The sequence below is a fragment of the Nasonia vitripennis genome (genome assembly GCF_009193385.2).
Source record: "Nasonia vitripennis strain AsymCx chromosome 2 unlocalized genomic scaffold, Nvit_psr_1.1 chr2_random0004, whole genome shotgun sequence".
NCBI classification, from domain to species: domain Eukaryota; kingdom Metazoa; phylum Arthropoda; class Insecta; order Hymenoptera; family Pteromalidae; genus Nasonia; species Nasonia vitripennis.
Genome location: NW_022279610.1, coordinates 2,280,567 through 2,294,564, shown reverse-complemented (window position 1 = coordinate 2,294,564; position 13,998 = coordinate 2,280,567). Strand labels below are relative to the sequence as shown.

General features: G+C 33.5%; 2 protein-coding genes across 14 annotated transcripts in view; one reads left to right on the top strand and one right to left on the bottom strand.

Annotated features, from left to right (window-relative positions):
- The window catches only part of LOC107981865 (ubiquitin-protein ligase E3B), a 583,577-nt gene extending 577,589 nt beyond the window's left edge, over positions 1–5,988 (bottom strand). Inside the window, exons 1-9 of one of the 9 annotated variants that reach the window (XM_032601501.1) lie at positions 5,391–5,988; positions 4,840–5,322; positions 4,710–4,756; positions 4,161–4,259; positions 3,780–4,046; positions 3,269–3,698; positions 2,976–3,203; positions 2,537–2,835; positions 76–329 (exon numbers count right to left, since the gene is read on the bottom strand). The gene's annotated coding sequence lies outside the window, so the exon portion shown is untranslated. Of the gene's footprint in view, positions 1–75; positions 330–2,467; positions 2,484–2,536; positions 2,836–2,975; positions 3,204–3,268; positions 4,260–4,709; positions 4,757–4,839; positions 5,323–5,390 lie in introns of those variants that run through there. The other 8 variants (XM_032601502.1, XM_032601500.1, XM_032601503.1 and 5 more) reach the window with 8 other exon arrangements.
- LOC100115389 (REPTOR-binding partner) overlaps positions 5,941–13,998 on the top strand; it is a 190,259-nt gene continuing 182,201 nt past the window's right edge. The window contains exons 1-2 of one of the 5 annotated variants that reach the window (XM_032601504.1): positions 5,941–6,311; positions 7,641–7,818. In XM_032601504.1, coding sequence (XP_032457395.1) covers positions 7,783–7,818 — 36 coding nt within the window. In that variant the 5' untranslated portion in view covers positions 5,941–6,311; positions 7,641–7,782. Of the gene's footprint in view, positions 7,064–7,640; positions 7,819–13,998 lie in introns of all 5 variants that reach the window. The other 4 variants (XM_031924051.2, XM_032601506.1, XM_032601505.1 and 1 more) reach the window with 4 other exon arrangements.

Genomic DNA, 13,998 nt, shown 5'->3' with positions numbered 1-13,998 from the left:
CATATCTGAAAACAAAAGAGTTTTTTAACAATTTGTTTGCATAAATAAAATAAAAGCAATAGATTGCAGTTATACATACTTCATCTCCTTTTTTGATGGGCTGCAGAGCATACACAATGAATTTTAAATCAGCAGTGAAACATCTACTTGCGTTTGAATTACAGCTATAATTATTTAAACTATAGCAAGTGGTACAATATAGAATCCTTTAACACAGCACCAGTTTTTTCTACAGGTGAATCATTTATATGATTTGAATTCATATTGGCAAACCGCATCGTCGAACCAAATAGGACATCCACGAAGTTCACAAGGGCAACAGGCTGCGTCTGTAAGAGAATCACAGACTTTAATATCAAAGTATATTATATACAGGGTGGGCCATTTTAATAAAACCAGTCTAATAACTCCTAAATTAAGCCATGAACAGAAAAATTGTTCAGATGAAAGTTGTCCAGGATCAAGGGGGACATCTTTTTGTGCAATTAGTTTTGACCTTGAACTCAAATTTGAAGGTCATTTGTAGGTCAAATTTATTTTAAAATAGGAACCCCTATTTTTGTTAGCAGATTCGGAAAGAACAGGAAATTTTACGTCCGAAAGTCAACATTCTCTAAAAGCTCTGGCAGTCGATCTCTGAGCAATGCCAAATAGCTATTCTGGTTAACATTTTGACCGAAAAAATATGGACCAATCAGGTAACTATTAATGATCCCACACCACACCATTAAACTCCATCGGTTTTGATGGTCAATAGCCCTGTACCAGTGGGAATTTACAGGTGACCAGTAGTGACTATTGTGCCTATTTAATTGACCATCACTGCGAAATATAGCCTCGTCAGAAAACATAACAAATCTGAAAAAATCTGGATCATTTTGTAAAACTCCTAAAGCCCACTGGCAAAAGTTAATACGCATTAGAAAATGGCGTGGCCTCAGCTCATGAACTAATCTTATCGGTGGTAATCGTGATAGTGGAGATTATTGAGAATTCTCAATACTGTTCGTGGTATACCGATTTCTCTTTCAATTTGTCGACTACTAATTTGTGGATTGAGATGAACAGCTGCTAAGGCGGCTATAACATTAGGATCATTTTCGTTGTATTCGTGGTGTTTGCGTTGACGACGAAGATGTCCATCACGAGCTCTTCGAGTAATCTTCAAGTAATCTGAGTAATGTATCGTGAGTAGGACGTCTTCTTAGAGGAAAGCGTTCAGCGTAGAGTCGCACCGCGGCTCTGGCATTGTTTTGGGTTTCGCCTAAGATCATTATCATATCAACAATTTCATTGGATTGATAATCGCCCATGTTGAAAATTTTGTTTATAATAAGAAAAACTATTTTATTTACATTCACTCTTTATTGAAATTGAAACTAAACCAAAATAAGAAAGTGACAACAAAAAAAGGAGGAATTTTCAAACTGTATAATTTTTAAATCAAATTTGTAACTTCTTATTTTCTTACGTTAAGACATTGTGATTTAAATTGAAGACAGCGTGAGAACAATCGTTACAATTCATATTAGATTACAGAAATTCAACTTAAAAAAAAAATCTAAACTGGAAGTGATGCACTTTGGCAAATACAATTATTAAAAATTTTTTTTAATATTACAAAAGCAAAATGCTGTTTAATATTTTATCTTAAATAATGTATTTTTTAACATCCTACCTTTATTGTTTAACCATTTTTTACGCGTTTGAAACGTTAAACTTTTACTTGACTCTGTTTCGACCGTGAATGAATTGACAACATTGATTTTTAACGTTCCATTTCCCACTCCCATTAAGAACTCAGATATTTAAAATTATCATGTTTACTTCAAAATTTACTTTTGACCACTAAAAATTTGTTAACGAATGTTAAACAAGCATCCTAGTGAGAGGCAAGGGGACTCACAATAAACAAGCACCCCAGTGAGAGGCAAGGGGACTCACGTTAAAAAAGCACCCCAAAGGGAACATAATCCTAATACGTCCACGTCGTTGTTCCTGGGTAGCGCTGAAATTAGGGAATTATTTTGTTTTCAAGGTAAATATTTTCATGGTCATTGTCACATTGGGTTTGAATATTCATCATAAAAGTAAATTAACTACGATTATTCTATCAGAAAATGCGATTAAATAGCAATTACAGTATTTCTTAACATTTGACCTTGAAATGACCTTGTGAAGGTCATGAAAAAAATTTTGAAATACCGTTTCGGACGTAAAATTTCCTGTTCTTTCCGAATCTGCTATCAAAAATAGGGGTTCCTATTTAAAAAAAAATGACCTTCAAATGACCTTGAAATTTGAGTTTAAGGTCAAAACTAATTGCACAAAAAGATGTCCCCCTTGATCCTGGACAACTTTCATCTGAACAATTTTTCTGTTCATGGCTTAATTTAGGAGTTATTAGACTGGTTTGATTAAAATGGCCCACCCTGTATATCAATGCATTGAAGTATATTATATATACCAATGCATTTTTTTCATGCATAAGTACTCAAAAGAACGAGGCAATTGCATTGTTCGATTGTAACGATACCTCATGGGAAGGCCTGCACTGCTATCTGCATGGGTGTCTTTTGTTGCTTTGCAAAATTGTTTTTCAGTAAAGTTTACTAATATGTTCTATACCACTAATAAAGCATAACAAAAAATCGATTGAGTCAACTGTATTACTTTGATGCGTACAAAATAATGGGAAAACTGCTTTGTATAATTGATACCAAAACAATCTCTTTTTCCCTTGTTCTGCTATCCGGAATAATCCATTCTTGGCACAGATTAAAATGTTTACTTAAGTTCTCATTAGTGGAGTTCATCCTAAAGTAACAAAAGACCCTGTGAAAATCAATAAGCATTTCACTGCATTACTTGCACGTGTCATTCATGTTTGCAATCTATTGATTGAAATGATAAAGTTGAAAAAAAAAACAAATGATAATAATGAGAGTAAAGAATCTTAATTATTGTCTACTTACAGCATCATGTTGACATTAGTGATTTTTGAAATTCTTAGAATTAGAGAATTAATGAATACTATCTATTTTTCTTCTATCTAATTTCTGTCAGTTCTTGCAGTTTGGTCAAATTAAAACTAGCATGACTCTCCATTTCTTCTGGTGTAACATAACTTGAGAGACTGTACACACTTCTGAACTGGCTAGTCGGAAACTTCTCATGTTCAAAAAAACCCTTAGTTCTTTTATCTGCAGTCAAATTCATTTGTAGTACTTGATTACATTTTCAAATTGCATATTAAAGATTTATTTACCTGCGCTTTTGTCGACTGACTGCAGTTCAGCTTTGAATGTCTCCAAATTATCAATCTTTCTCAATACTTTAACCAATGCTCATATGCTGAGTTCACCATCATTTCTGTTTCCTGGATAATATGATTTGAAAAGTGATTTACATGTGATGCAACAATATTCTACATCGTAATACTGTTTCTATAGGCTTCTTCCTTGCATTTTTTGAGTAGAATACAACAGCTGCAGTGGTCACAAGGTGGACATGCAATGGATGAACAATGGCAGCAGAGCAGGTACGGCTTGCTAATGTTATAGCAAGATTTGTATGGTTTCTCAGTTACGTCTCCTGGCTTCATGTCCTGCATGTCTACAAGGTGCCTACCATACTTTTCGCTGATTCAGCTCTACTAAACTTGTTGAATCTTCTTCTCTTGCAGCTAAAGCTTTTGTCTAAAATGAATCAGTACAATAAGGATGTATAATTGTAAAATACGGTCTTACTAAGTTTAATTAAGGTCCACATATAAGAACCTTGCAGAATCTTGTGTAAATTGGAAAAGGGCAAACCTTTGGAATTTTTATACGTGTTAGTGCCTACAACCTCTGTCTTGTTTTTTAATATTATTTCTTCTTTGGGAAGATTCATAATATTGCTTACTAATGTTGTCCTTGACTCTTCCTGACTTTCTTCTGTAATTGGCTTTTCTCCCTTATTATACATTTTTTTTTCTCAGTAGTTATTACATTGATAGCATCCATATCAGATTTACTCATAGGAGGTAAAAGTTCATCAGGAATCTTAATGGGAGTGGATAGAGAAAAGAAATCAATGCTACATAAAGTTTTATGATCATCTTCATCTTCTGAATCTGAATAATTTGACAAAGATTTGATTTTGAGTTTCTTGCTTACGACTGATTTTGTGAGAACATGAAGTACCATTTTATTTCTTTTGGTTCAAACCGTTGCACTGCTTAATGGAGGTAGAAGATTAATAAGACCTGACCCATTCTAAAATTGAATACACTCAATTAATAAAAGATCTTTAATAGCAAAATAATAATAATTAATAGTATATTACAATATATCTGGCATTAATAGTCTATTACAGCATGGCGATTAGCTCCCTTGTTACACTCGGGTGCTAATACATCCCATGCAGTATCAGACTACTTATGCAATGAGTATTGTACGTTATTTTATAGCAATGATAAGCATTAATTTGCTGTCACGCCCTATCTATGGCATAAACAGTCTATTTTTGCACCGTGCAGTAAACACCTGAGCATAGCTTGCATTAAAGCAAAATGCATGGTGCAATGATGGACTATGTATGCCATGGATAGGCGTGATATACGTGGGGATTTATGTCACGCAGTGCTATAAAATTATAATAAAATAAGATAAATAAATATAATAGTAACAATACTGTGATTATGCATAAACATCTGCGATGGTTACCTTCTATAACTCTTCTTTTCAGTCTCCTCCTCCTCCAACTCTTTGAACTGTATGATCAATTAAAAAATCATGTTGATTAGTTTTGAATAATAATTGAATTTTAGTAACATATCAAACAACTGTAATTTACATCTGACCACGATAAGATTGATATCTTTGTAGGTCCTTTTTCCTTCTTGGGCAATTTCTCAATTTTACCGTAATCAACTTTTCTGGGCACAGGTGCCCTGTCTGTTTCTAGATCATCTATCGCTGTATTAACTGATATTTGTTTTGGCAGTTCTCCAACATTAATCTTTTTAACTGCCTTGCTCAAATCATTTCCATTTGTTGCAGATTCATCATTAACCGTCTTTGACTTTAGAATTTGACTCGATTATAAACTTTGTTGATTTTTATTTTATAGTTAGTAAAGATCTTGCACAACAGAGGTGCTTCCGGTGGTTTGGTTTTCTTACAGCACGTGCAGCTCTAAGCGCAGCAACCACCAGATGAGAATTACCGTCGATCAGCACCCGTTTGGAGAATCTATCTTTGAGCACTAATTTGCCAAAGCACACTATCCATTCAGCTTAACACAGCCAAGACCAACGTGCCACATCTAATTAACCAGCTGTTTACCGAGAAAATACCAATTAATCAGAAGACAGATGCTTACAGAAAGCTGCACAAGATACTCACCAAAGATTTACACAAATCCGGAGAAGATGGAGATAAGGGAACTGTTGTTTTAGCTATCAAAAATATTCTCAGTGTTTTGGGCTCTGCTGTAACGCAGACGCAGGATCCGGGCTCGATTCTTGAAAACACCGATCCACTCGACTTGGAAAACGTAGGTCGCAGGTTGCTAGACATTTGGTATTCACTAAAGATATGGCAGAGTCGAGAATAAATTTTAATTGGGAGCATCTTCCTCATCAAGAGGCTAAAATTAAAAACCCGAACCCTTCTGGCCGTCTGAGAACTCTATCAGCAGACGGTAAGAGTGATACTAACCTATTTCTCATTTTCAAAATCTCCCTAGATGAAATGGTCCAAAACTAAGAATGGCGGAATATGGAACCGGAACAATATTTTTACCCCCACCAACCAAGAAATAAAAAAATATTAATTATTAATTAATTGAGTTATTATAGCTTAATTATTATTTCGGGTGCCATCTGCGCGTGACATGCGCAGTCGATATGGATGAATAAAAATATAGAATACCGCTATTTTCAAGCCAAAAGCAGATTTCATTTTTGGATGTTGGCTCGGCAGCACCCAATTTTAATTTTGATTTTTCTCAAAAACGAGGACACGCGCAGACAAATGTTACTGATTATTTTGTTTATAATTTTTGACGCGCAGACGATTTATCAAAACTAAATTATCATAAAGTTAAAATTTATAATTCTGGGTGCCAAGTTCATGAACCTCCTTGGACCCTGACTAGACAGCAGTAAAATTCGAAGAAAGAAAACAATGTTGTCTCCCTGATCCAGGAAATAATTTCTGAGAATTTATACAGTACCTTTTATAAGTCCTGTTTAAATAAAACTTCCTACGAGAAATTGTGCACATTAAAATTCACAAGAGATTGCACCTTTTAAAAGAATTTACGTATGTTTTTTAATGCTAAATATATATCTTTTTGTAAAAGTATAACTATTTGTTTTCAGTATGAAACTAGATTACATTGATTATCTTGGTGACTTGGATCGTCAATAACAAGGTCCAAGCAGGATCCTTTCCTACTGAACCAGATTATAAGATGCCCGCGTGAAAATATTATATGAGATTTTATATGAGATCTTATATGAGATATCATACGACTGAAATTCGTACTGAGGGCCATATAAGATTTATATGAGATGTATATGAGATCTACGTGAGATCTCATATGAGATCTCATATGTGATCTCATATAGATCTCATGTAGATCTCAGTACAAATTTCAGTCATATGAGAACTCATATGAGATCTCATATAATATTTGTACGCGGGTAATGTTCAGTTGATAATTATCAACTCATGATAATGAATGTTAATGCTTATTAGCTGATTGTCAGGTGATTGTGAAAAAATTTAGATCCTGAATTCTTTTTATCATAAGTTAAGCCTAAATAGGTGTTACTATCCAGTTGATAATGCCAAAAATTTGGACTTGAAATTCAAAATTAAAATTTTGAAACAACTAAAAAATGTTTATTCAGATTAAATTATTAACTAATCGAATCGAGTGAAAACATCGAGACTGTACGTCACGCCTGTGCAGTAATGCTTCAAGCCAGATAGCAGCTTTGCAGTACATAACCTTGAAATGGCATAATCCCACTTCTAAGTTTTGTTTTCGTTTATGCGTCATCTGATTGGTAAATCAAAAAAAGGGCACATTTGATAATTGAATTTAAATTTAAATTTTTATTTTGGATTGGTTTTTGTACATTTATGAGCTTCTAACTTCAAAAACCAATAGATGAAAAGATGATAACTAGAATGCGCATAGCACTTCTCAAGTCGCTAGTAATACAAAAAATCAGTGATTCAAATTTTTTATGATTATCACCTGACAATCAGATGATAATTATTAACATTTAAGCTAATATAAACTCATATTTATAATTATCAGTTTTAATAAAAATATTAGGGTGGTTATCACCTGATGTTTGGTCATCATTATGACACGATTATCAGCTAATTATAAGCTGATAATCAGCTGCATGTCATCTGTTTCTTTTTAGTAGTATGCATAGCTTCTATTGACGTTTACCAGTTTTTATCCACATATAATATGTATAAATTTGTCATCTGCGACCCAAGACATCTAGAATACGCACTTATAAATGCTATTAAATAGGAAGAGCTAATTTTCTATAAATATTCATTTTTTAAATTGTACATTTGAAATTTTATCCAAAATCTTCATGTAGAATTTAATGCTCATTTCAGGTGCAACATACTTTTAACAAGAAGCAGTTTTACAGAGTGAATAGAATGGATTTTTGATGCTAACAACTTTTAAGGAAGAAAAAAACACTAAATTTTCTGTGTCAATATAAAAATTTCAAAAAGGAAATAATCAATCGACATAATGGAAATTGAATCTAAACTTATGGTTGATAATGATGTATGTATACAAATTTAATTTTTAATGAATTATTATTTTTGATTTATAAATATTAATATATTTCAATTTTTCTTAAGCTTGACAATTCAAAAATAAGAATTTTGCAGTCAATCAATATCGTAAACTGTGCAAAATTGTGCCACATTGTTCCAAACTATTCCAGACCATGCTGCTTGTATGTAATATCCAACATTTTATATAGTTTGGTATAGTAATGCACAATTTAGCGCAATATTAAATTTTGAGAAATGTTTTTCTTAATTTTTTTTTAAATACTGCTTGGCAGGAATAAGCAAAGTATGGTACAGTTTGGCATACGGCATAGCATGAAATTTCTTTATAGTACAGTGTAGCTAAAATCCGTAGTTAAGTCACGCCTATCTGTGACTAAAGTAGTCCTTTTTCGCACCGTGTTTATCACACTCGCTACGCTCGTGCGCTAACCTCATGGTGCAAGTAAGGACTACTTTAGTTACGAATAGGCAAGACTTGCGGATTTTAGCAGTCTGTGCTATAAAATTTTATACGATACTCTTGACTTAAATGGTTCAGTTTTACACAGCGTTTAGCGCCCTTGCTACGCTCGGGTGCTAACTGTGCCGTGTAAAAAAAGAACCATTTAAGTCACATGTATCGTAATGTACTATTAAAAATATTTTTTAAGAATGAAAATAAAACATTAGAAAATGTAACAAAGTATAAGAAATTATAAGGTATGATAAAGAAGACATTTTTTTAGATATTAGACAGTTTTTGTTATATTGCATTGTTTAACATTTCATTACTTTTTATTACAATTTGGTACTGTCTACATATACACACCTCTGCTTGTACATAGTACACTATACACAGTAGCGACCCTGTTGAAAAAGGTTGATAGAAGTAAGACAATAAATCAATAAGATCAAGTCTTATCGACTTGAATAGTAAATCTTATCGATTTCTATCAGTTTCAATTGGCTCTTTCCAGCAGGGTAGGGTTGACGTACAGATCAGTGCGTGTGCGCAGTGTGTACCCTGGTGAAAGTGAAGTAAAACACTAACAAGTTTTTAAAATAAATATATCCACTCATACTCTAAACGCCAAAGTTGAACATCTGGAAGTGGAAAGTTTAAAACCTACATCTTAAACTTTATAAAAGATTAGAAGCCAAACTTTAAACTTTAACTACTGAGAGATTAATTTATAAATTTTAAACTTTGCATGATTTAATCGCCTAATTTCAATCTTTTTACAAAGATTAAAATGCATTATAAATAAATTTCTTGCGTATAATCTTTTGGAAAGACTAAAATGTAGCTTTTAAACGTACTTTCTACTTCCAGATTTTCAACTTTGGCTTTTAGAGTGTACAGTAAAGCAATCATTCTATTATCAATCTTTATTATATCACTATACAAATCTAAGAGAAAAATACGCAAACTCTTCTAGCAAAACAAGGAATAAAAACATCCAATTTCCCAAAATATTTAAAGTGATAGCTACAAAAAATAGTTACTATGTAATAAAGACCTTTAATAATCTATCAAATGATTTTAAAAAGTTAAGCTGTAGTAGGCAGATAGTAAAAACAAAACTCAAAAACTATATACAAGTAAAGGTACCCCAGTTGAAAAAAATCATATGTTTTTATCAATATGTTAAAAATATGTACTTTTATCATATGTTTTTGTGGTTTCAATTTAACATATGATAGAATCACACGATAAAAACATGTAATAAAAGCACAAAAAGTTAATCAAAAATAAAACTTGAAAGCGACACATTTATTATTTGGTGACCATAAATGGTAGTACCATGCGGATGATAACACCAAACATAGGTCATACCCTGGTAGCAAATGGCCGATAAGTTCTGGTCCATTCCCTAGCGACTTTGTAGAAATGACACCCAGAATCCATTGAGAAATATGCATGATTTCTATGCTGAAACCCGAGTAGCAGAAGTTTTCTTAATTTTGTTGCGCATGCGCGTACAATTCAGGCCAGGCACAGGCATACTACAAGTATACAACGCGTATAGTAGAAGCTGTCTGCTATGTTATAGAGCAGAATAACATAGCAGACCAGAACTACAGTTCTCACAGTTTCAGTCAATGTTGAATGGTGAATATATAAACCCTATAAATTCATCTACAATGTTTTTTAAAGGGGAAACATGATTTTTAAGGTGCGCATTAATAGTGAAAACCTAACCCTACACATGCATGCTCTCATACGTGACAGTATGTACAAGCATGCTGTACTGGCTGACTTTATGATGTTTAAGTGCAATTACTGTGTAGAAAGTGTCATCGATGTGATCAAAGTCACCAATGATGAGGTTTACACAGGTATTTCAATCTCATCAGTATGCGAGCGCAGTCACTGTCAACCACCAAATCTCTCATAATCATGCTAAATCCATGATATTGAAGTTTGATATCTGTTCTTTTGCGTAGAGACTAGTTAAATTATTTAGAAACAGACTGACATGTCTGTTTTTACTTAACTGTCTTAGTTCGGCTTTTCACCCTGAATCCTATGTGGCTTTGGTGTCAAAAAATACAGGTGGGTCTATAAGGTAAAATGCCCAATACTTAGATAAAATGAAAATTTCGACAATCGACCTACCCTAGTGAAAAAAAAAATGTAATAAATTGTAATAAATTGTAATAAAACGTAACAAAATGTAAGAAAATGTAAGAAACTGTGCCTTTTTGTTGGTTTTTGGACCTTTTTTCTCATACGTTTCTTTACAGTTTCTTAAATTTTCAGATTTATTAACTTTTTTTTACATTTTATTACATTTTATGACATGTTATTTTACCGCTTAATATAGTCAATATATTTTTTTAATTATTAATTTTATAATAAAATGTGTTGAAATAATCTAGTTTACAAAAATAAATCTCAGACCGTACTCGAGAACTTAAGAAAGGTCCATTCATGCTTTTTTATATTTTATGACTAGCTCGGGTTGCGACGCGGGGTGCCGTGACACGTAGCACGATGCGGACTTCTTGAAGGGCCTTGCCATTTGGAGTCTGTCTATCGGGCTAAAATAGTACCATTGTTTTTAGGCAGTTTTACTGCATCGCTATGCACCGCCGATATGCGCTAGGCGTTTAGTCTGCGACTGAGTCTCATAGAGTCTAGATGTGCTCCGTACTCCTTCTATCTGCTACTCAGAATAAAAGTCTAATAGAAAAGAATATTCTGAGTTTAATATAAATTATTTAACCCATTTCCAATAGGTTATGGGCCCAGATAACGTTTAGCTGTATGTGTTGTGTTATTTAAATAGTGACTAGTTTTTATTTTAATTAAAAATGGATAACTCTAAATCGAAAAGAAACATTAAACCGTTTGACGGTGAAAAATATAGAGTGTGGAAATTTAGAGTTCGTGCTTTATTGAATGAGTTAAATTTACTCAAAGTGATTGATGGAGTGCCAAATCCAGATTCAAGTAGTTGGAGAAAAGCTGAGAGAGTCGCGAAGAGTATTATTATAGAATATCCGTCTGACTCTATGCTTGGTTTTGCTAATACTGAGCAATCAGCACAGCAGATTTTTAATAAGTTAGATAGTGTATGCGAGAGAAAGAGTTTAGCTACACAACTTGCAATTAGGAAGAAATATTTGTTGATGAATATACACATTATTGTGTGACATATTTAATATCCTATAAATCGGATGTATTTTCTATTTTTAAAGATTTTATTGCAAAAAGTGAGGCTCATTTCAACTTAAAAGTTGTAAATTTATATATTGATAATGGCAGAGAATATTTATCAAATGGGATGAAAGACTATTGTGTTGAAAAAGGGATAAGTTACCATTTGACAGTTCCACGTACCCCACAATAAAATGGCGTCTCAGAACTCATGAATAGAACACTAACTGAAAAAGCACGCGCAATGATAAGTGGTGCTAAGTTAGATAGAAAGTTTTTTTGGGGAGAGGCAGTTTTGACTGCAACATATCTAGTTAATATATCACCAACTAATGCTTTAAAATCTAATAAAACTCCATTTGAAATGTGGCATAATAAAAAGCCAAACTTAAAATATTTGAGAATTTTCGGTAGTACAGTTTATGTTCATAATAAAGTTAAACAATCAAAATTTGATAATAAATCGTGGAAAGGTATATTAGCTGGATATGAACCCAATGGTTATAAAGTGTGGGACGTGAGGAATGAAAAATTTGTTGTCGTAAGAGACGTGATTGTCGATGAAACAAATTATGAGAAATCAAGGCCAGACTTTCAATTAAAAATAATTGATAACATGGAATATAAAACTGATGCATCTGACGATATGTCAAAATCAGTAGAAACTGGAAATGGTAATTTAGAAAATAAATCTGATGCATCTGACGATTTGTCAAAATCAGTAATGCCATAAATAAAAGTAATGCAAGCTTTCAAATTGATAGTACATTAATCCGGCCAAGTCCTACAGATCCAATATATGATGATTTGACGAATTCAGACAGTGAAGATGAAATGAACGCATGGTACCCGAAGAATGATTTTCCTAGTTCTCCATTCATTGACGAAGTAGATGATGAAGCAACCAAAGGTGTTCAACAAAAGTCAACAAGTGGTGTTGATAGTAGTACGATTGAGCCGTTTTGCTGTTCAATCAGACTCAGGAAAAGCTGTTGATGACGCGTATGATTTTCCGAATAGTCCATGTTCATTCACCACTAAAAACACTGAAAGAAAGGATCAACGGCAGGTAAAGGCGTTGGAGTGGAACAAAGAAGCTGGTATAGAGAAGAACCAGTCCCACTTGGATTTGCTTAAACACTTAGACAAAGACGAACTTTAAAGTGATCTTGGGAAAAGAAAAATATTCACAAGATCACTCCAACAAATACATCCTGATGGAGAAGTTAGTTATTCTATGTATGAAGACCGCAGAGAAGAATCTGTAGATAAAAATTCAGATAAAAATTATTCAATCGGTTCCGTTAGTAGCTCTGAAGATAGTATCCATCGCACAAAAAAGGGTAATAGGTGCGTAAGCCAAAAATTAGTCCAAAAAGTTAAAATCCGCGATTTTAACATCTTCGAGCACCGTCTAGATAAGGTTCCTTACCTTCGATCATAACCAAACTTGCTGTAATTATTTGTTCTAACACTAGTTACAAGAATCTATCGCAAAAAAAGGGATAATAGATGTGTAAGCCGAGAACTTAGTCGACAAAGTTGAAAATTATCGATTCTGACTCCTTACTGACCCCTACTATAGCCCCGTTGACAAGGTTCCCCACCTTCGATTTTAACCAAACTTGCTGTAATTATTTGTTATAATACTAGCAATAATAAACCATCGCAAAAAAGGGATAATAGGTGTGTAAGCCGAGCACTTAGTCGACAAAGTTGAAAATTATCGATTCTGACCTTTTGACACCTACTAGCGCCCAGTTAACAAGGTTCCCCACCTTCGATTTTAAACAAACTTGCTGTAATTATTTGTTATACTACTAGCAATAATAAACCATCGTAAAAAAGGGATAATAGGTGTGTAAGCCGAGAACATAGTCGAAAATGTTCAAAATCTGCGATTTTCACCTCTTCGAGCGCCCTCTAGATAAGGTTCCTCACCTTCGATCATAACCAAACTTGCTGTAATTATTTGTTCTAATACTAGTTACAAGAATCTATCGCAAAAAAGGGATAATAGATGTGCAAGTCGAGCACTTAGTCGACAAAGTTGAAAATTATTGATTCTGACTCCTTACTTACTACCCCTACTATCGCCCCGTTGACAAGGTTACCCACCTTCGATTTTAAACAAACTTGCTGTAATTATTTGTTATAATACTAGCAATAATAAACCATCGCAAAGATGGGATAATAGGTGTGTAAGCCGAGCACATAGTCGACAATGTTCAAAATCCGCGATTTTCACCTCTTCGAGCGCCCTCGAGATAAGGTTCCCCACCTTCGATCATAACAAAATTTGCTGTAATTTTTTGTTCTAATACTAGTTACAAGAATCTATCGCAGAAAAGGGATAATAGGTGTGTAAGCCGAGCACTTAGTCGACAATGTTCAAAATCCGCGATTTTCACCTCTTCGAGCGCCCTCGACATAAGGTTCCTCACCTTCGATCATAACCAAACTTGCTGTAATTATTTCTTCTAACACTAGTTACAAGAATCTATCGCAAAAAAGGGATAATAG